The following is a 6,320-nucleotide window of genomic DNA, read 5'->3' on the forward strand; positions in this document are numbered from 1 at the left end:
ATGACTGGGAATATTGCATTTTTCATCCATGAAAAGCTGGATCTTCTCTATGTCCGCCATTTTGAATTTCAGAGATATACATTTCTAGCTGCAACAAATACTAGTTTATTACTTAATGCTCCATCCCCCTTCTCTTGGGGAGATTTTCCATTAATTGGGTCAAAATCAGAAATATGATTAAAAATCACCATTATTGTTTTTTTTTTTGCCTCATTTTCCTTTAAATTTATAAAATGAAATATAACCAAGAATGAATTATATAAGGGGTGAACAAAATAAAACTAAATTGTAATAATTATGTAGGAGGCAATCGCATGAAACTAATTTTCTGGGCAGAAACACCGGCCTGTCAGTATGTTCTGGCTTCAAGGATGCTCGAAGGCAGGTCACTATTGCCATGATTAAAGCACGATTGAAATCACGATTAATCACGTATTTCAATTATTTTGATGCATTGTGCAGCCCCACTACAGGGTATTGGTTCCAGCCCCTGGAGCCATATGGAGGGGGGCAGATGACTTGCTGAAGGGGCAGAGGGAAATGAAATGACACCAGCATGAAAACATAAAAAAAAACTACATTTATTGGCAAGAACGCAATACACACCTGTGCAGTCAATAGCACAAAACATTGTAACACACGTGTGTATGATGTAGTCAAGTCCAAACCATTTAAACACACGTGTGTATGATGTAGTCAAGTCCCTTTTTGAAGAGTCTGAGACAAGTCCAAAGAGGTTCGAGTCCAAGTCCAGTTGGAATCGCATGTTGGTCAGTGGAAATCAATGAAGACGATGCATGACATTTAGTTTGCCTTCAAATATTCATGTTATCGTCATTTCTGTGAAGATTAACTAGCGTGTTATTGGATTAAGCCACCACTTCAAAATATATGATGGCTAATCTTCTAAATAAAATTAAGAACTACTCGGCCGAATCCAAAAGCGGTATTTGGCAAGACCATTTTCCAAATCCAAGACAGTTCTGAGTTCACCAGCTAGCAAGTCCAGGGGCCCGTTTCTCGATTATTGTCGTTGCTAACCGTCTTAAGACCGTCTTACGGCATAACACCATTCCCTTGGATTTAGTTGTGAGCGTCGCCGTCGAGAGAGAGTTGAGTCGCTCGTACGAAGGACTTGCTCGATAGCAAAGACGCTTTCGAGAAACGGTCTGTAGAAAAGAGGACTCGACCCGGACTAAAGTCTGAGTCTGGACAACAGCACTACAGCCCAGCAGCAACCATTCACCTCTCTTCATCTTCACCTCTCCCTCATCCCCTCTTCTTCACCTCTCCCTCATCTCCTCTTCATCCTCCATTTCTTCACCTCTCCCTCATCCCCTCTTCATCCTCCACTTCTTCACCTCTCCCTCATCCCCTCTTCATCCTTCCCCTCTTCACCTCTTTCTCATCCCGTCTTCAGGTCATTCTCCATTTTCTTGAGTCTGGCAAAACACAAACAAAACAAAAACATGAACATGCATTTCAGGCCACACATGTCTCAGTTATTATGTATTAATAATACTAATAATACTATTAGAAATAATAATAATAACCATAATAATAATAATAATAATATTGAATTCCAGGCCACACATGTCTCAGTTATTATGTATTAATAATACTAATAATACTATTAGAAATAATAATAATAACCATAATAATAATAATAATAATATTGAATTCCAGGCCAGACATGTTTCCATAGTTGTTACTATTATCGTATTTTAGGCTTGCTATGTCTGGGGACCGGGTGGGGAGTATGTCTAGAACCTGCTAAGGAGTAACCCAGGTTACAGTTCTGGTGTTCTAAGTGGTAACCCAGGTTACAGCTCTGGTGTTCTAAGTGGTAACCCAGGTTACAGCTCTGGTGTTCTAAGTGGTAACCCAGGTTACAGCTCTGGTGTTCTAAGTGGTAACCCAGGTTACAGCTCTGGTGTTCTAAGTGGTAACCCAGGTTACAGCTCTGGTGTTCTAAGTGGTAACCCAGGTTACAGCTCTGGTGTTCTAAGTGGTAACCCAGGTTACAGTTCTGGTGTTCTAAGTGGTAACCCAGGTTACAGTACTTTTTCAGGCCGAGGACCACTTTGCCTCCCCAAAAATGTTCACGGACCACCTGTCAACTGAATCAACAGTGGACGGGTGCTAATTTGACGATGCTGAATTCGATGCAGATCACTTACTTATGGTGGAAATATGACAGCTATGCACGGCTTTGACATAATGTCACAAATATAGCCTACTGCTAGCTTGTCTTGGAAAAGTAGAAATTCCCTCGCGGACCACCTGTGCTCTGTTGCGTACCACCACTTTGAGAATCACTGGTCTAGAACCTGCTAAGGAGTAACCCAGGTTACAGTTCTGGTGAACACTGCACACATATTATGCCTGTTGCCATATTATGTGTGTGTGTGTGTGTGTGTGTGTGTGTGTGTATGTGTGTGCGTGTCTGTCACCTATGTTGTATCCGTGGCTAGTGTGTGTGTGTGTGTGTGTCACCTCTGTCGTTTCCGAGGGCGTGTCTGGGCTGGCGTCCGCTATGGTGCCCAGGTAGACAATGTTGCGATGCAGAATCTGTTGATATCTACACAAGGGAAACGTCAAGTTCAGATGACATTTTAGATGGAGTACCAAATTCAGGTGGAATAGGGTTGCATTAAAGGCAGCGAGAAGGGTTGTCACCTCATGTCTGACGAGACCCCCTGGACGTTTCAGTAAGTTTAAGTTGCAATATGCGGCCTCGCCTCCTCCACTTGTGCTTGTTTCCTCGTACCAGGATGGAATGTGTCATGATGACATCACTGTCAACAGCATTACATTTCAATATCTTGCAAAAACTCAATTGTAAAGTCTTTTTCTCATTTGCAATTGGGATGGTGAATGAAAAACAGTCCCTCAAAAGTTGTTGTGGCGAGGCTGACAGCTGGGAAACTTTATCGTTTTCTCCACGGAGGAGGGGCCAGGAGCCAGGGCGAGGAAACAAGCACAAGTGGAGGAGGCAAGGTCGCATATTGTAAGGCACTCAGTGAGTTGAAGTTACTTACTGGACACACTCGGTGGCACGCCCCCTCTGCATGTACTCCGCTATGCACTTCACCAGCTGGTCGTTTTCATCTAGTAGCTGTAGGGAGAAACGAAACATTAGAAATTAGCTAAGAAAAAACATTATAGAATTAAGATAGCGGAACTTGTTATTATGTATCCAAGCAATTTCACAGAATCCTCCGTCTCCTCCCACTCAACACCTGGGAGCTGGACAAAAAGAAGTCAGAAGTTCACGGCTCTGAAAATTAGTGGCGTTACGGCACCATCTAGTGGTTGTCAAAGGAACATCCACATTAACAAAATATTGTACGAAAAGAAATTATGACAAATGCTTTAGCGTTTGGATGTTGAACGCTCATCTTAAATGCATTACAGAAATTGACAGTAGATTACAGACAATAGAAATCAGAGTGTGTCCGTATTGGTGATGTAATTCTGAGCTCTTTGACAACATGCTACCAGACAGTGAGATTATTTATGTCATGTATTTCTTACCCTCTGGATGATTTCCTGGTTTATTTCTGCCTTTCCACGCTGCCTCTTCGGTACGAAAACAACAGACATTTTATCACAACAGGCTATTTTGTCTCTGTGGGGGTGTAGGCAGGTTCAAAAGGTAAATGGAGGAGTAATAACGACTGACTTGGTTATACTTTCATAACCGGGAACTTCTGTTTAGAATGCGTTGCCCAGTGCTAACTAGCATCTGGGTTTAACTGACTAGCCAAGGCAGGCGCTATATATATTATGTCTTTTTTATGCCGCCTGGATTCTCGTTTAAACACACCACAACAGTCATCAAGCGACAGAGATCATCTTTTAAAATTAAAGTTGCGAAAACGGCTCCATACCGAAAAGAGCTCACGTAAAACCTTAATTATCCCGCGATTAATATTAGCTAGCACAACTATGGGCAACCATGGCGGATGTATCACTGCGCATGCTCAAATGACGCCATTCCTTCTTTTCTTTCTTCCTCACATCGAAATTCAAAATAATGGGAAATATGTCTGGAAATACTCAAAAATACCATTTGTACTTTTTGGTAATACCCAAAATCTACCCCAAATCTGAATCACGCATTCATTTTTAACGACACTGTTGGCGTAATATTTAGTATGTAACAATTGTGTGATGATGTAGGGGGGGGGGTAGATGGGGGTTGTCATTGTAGGCCATTGGTTCTCAAACTTTTCCCATCATTCCCAACTTTGGAGACTCTGGATGCTTCTGAGCACCCCCCCCACCCCCCAAGCAACAGCAGTACTTGCGCAGACTGATTTTAAGATCTCTGCGTTGTGCAGAATCAAAGGAAAGGTTCATTTCCTATATGAGAATTAATAACATAATGTTTATAATTATGTATATGATGCTTAAAACGTATTGGCTTATTGGCGAGACAGGAAATCATTTCCTTGGAAAAAAAAAACAAAATCAGATGTCACACGCCTGTGATGCCTCCGCGCCCCCCCAGGGGGGGCTTACGCCCCACTTTGAGAAAGACTGTTGTAGGCCAAGGCCAACTGTAGTGTATTCAGTTGGGTTTGCTGCTGGATGTTTTACCAGATATTTTTTTTAGGAAGAGGAAGAACTTTGGTTTTACTTATAGCAGGCACTGGGGAATTAATATTTTCTTTGTAATTGAATTATGTAGCTAAATCCCACGGAATGCAAGGTAATGTTAAGTCTTACTATTTAGTCTTAAACCAATTTAAACCATTCTGCCTCAATGAACAAAAACAATGAAAACTGATGTTATGAACAAAATGTACCAGTGCTCTGCTTTGTAGATGTCTCTGTCGTCTCCTATATAACCACCTAGAGCGTAATTATTGAATCTTACATCCTTTTCTTACAGTTTTGTACTTATCCAATACAGCCTACATGAGAGTGAGAGCGACTATTACAAAAAAGAATACCAGATGGAGGGTACGGAATACCCATTCTTCAGGCCCCTAAATACCGGTATATTGTAGATGTCAGAGCAATATCATGCTAAAAGATGGTTTAGGTCTTCAGTCTCCTCTAATATATACCAGAATGAAGTCCAGTTGGAGTGCTTCCTGGAACGGTCTAGTTTTTTAAGATGGTGCTCTTTGGTGACAGGCTTGGTTGATTTCAAAAAAGTTTGAGAAATACCAAGGCACTCATCTTCTTTGTAATTAAAATGCCTTTACAAAATAAAGGCATTTTAATTACAAAGAAGATGAGTGCCTTGGTATTTCTCAAACTTTTTTGAAATCCTCTAATATATAGTTTATATTTCCTTATCCAACAAAGTCTCAAATAAGAGAAAATGAAGCATTGCATAAAATAGCCTGACAGGGTGAGATGGCATTTAGTCATCATACTGCAAAATGTTGGAAACGGCTTCCTGTCCAAATTAGAACTGTCCCAACAGCATCGTGTTTTAAAAGAAATTAAAACTAAATACATTTAAAACAGCTTTATTTTCCTCTGCCTTTGGTGCGTTATTTACTGTCTAGTGCTTTCTACAATAGATTTTTCTCTTTAGCACATTGAATGACAGTTGTGTGTGATAATGTGCTACATAAGTACTTGCTATATATAATCCAATTTATTTTCAAATAACATTAATAGAGTACTACCAAGAACCAAGACATGCAGAGAAATTGTGGACTGTGGGCTCCACTTCACCCGGGCTGCGATGCCTATTGACCGTTAGCCAAAGCTGTTCCACCCACCACAGATTCCAAGCAGTTATCAGAAGCCGTTATGCACCAAAATATTACTACTTGGAATAATCAGCAAAGTTGAATTTTCAGGAATGTCTTATTTTGTCCTACAACACACGGTAGATGTCTCTTTTTTCCCCATTAAGCCTGTCGGTACATTTCTTCAAATTCTATGCTTTGTTCCATTTTCTTGCTTGGAAAATAGAATGGTTAGTGTCCCCGATGCATGTGTTGTGTCCCAAATGCATGTGTGTAGTGTCCCCAATGCATGTGTGCATTGAGGTCAAATTTATTTAAAGAATTTAGACATTTTTCTCCTAAAACATCGGAAGGCATGTGAATAACAAACACAACGTCACCACACACAGGCCAATGATGACCACGATTTAAAAAGCACAAAGCAACAAGAGCGGGCTGAAAGAACAACTGCTTTATTAAACTTTTGTAAATTATTTAAAATTGTGACATCAAATTGCTTGCCTAACAAATATACACATAAGGTAATATACGCGGCTGCTGCTGAAGCTTTAACTGGAGATGTCTGAGGAGGGGGGGAGGAGTCTGGCTGTGACGTCATAGAGG

The 6,320-nt window shown here is 40.8% G+C and overlaps 1 protein-coding gene across 4 annotated transcripts; it reads right to left on the reverse strand.

Annotated features, from left to right (window-relative positions):
• Positions 1-568: 568 nt before the first annotated feature.
• ss18l2 (ss18, like 2) lies at positions 569-3,966 on the reverse strand. 4 transcript variants are annotated; one of them, XR_010033518.1, is made up of 7 exons: positions 3,894-3,966; positions 3,538-3,631; positions 3,042-3,118; positions 2,497-2,581; positions 1,399-1,442; positions 1,325-1,361; positions 569-1,246 (listed from the first exon to the last, which is right to left on the reverse strand). XR_010033518.1 is itself a non-coding variant. In XM_063192918.1 (6 exons), exons 2-5 carry the CDS (start codon positions 3,604-3,606, stop codon positions 1,422-1,424), a joined length of 252 nt encoding a protein of 83 aa, XP_063048988.1. In that variant the 5' UTR covers positions 3,607-3,631; positions 3,894-3,966; the 3' UTR covers positions 1,263-1,289; positions 1,399-1,421. The 4 variants fall into 4 exon arrangements, 2 of the variants coding, with proteins under 2 accessions (XP_063048988.1, XP_063048989.1); XR_010033517.1 differs by having other exon boundaries at positions 1,325-1,442; XM_063192918.1 differs by lacking the exons at positions 569-1,246; positions 1,325-1,361 and adding an exon at positions 1,263-1,289.
• Positions 3,967-6,320: the final 2,354 nt, after the last annotated feature.

Source organism: Engraulis encrasicolus, unplaced genomic scaffold, assembly GCF_034702125.1.
Source record: "Engraulis encrasicolus isolate BLACKSEA-1 unplaced genomic scaffold, IST_EnEncr_1.0 scaffold_26_np1212, whole genome shotgun sequence".
Lineage (NCBI taxonomy): Eukaryota > Metazoa > Chordata > Actinopteri > Clupeiformes > Engraulidae > Engraulis > Engraulis encrasicolus.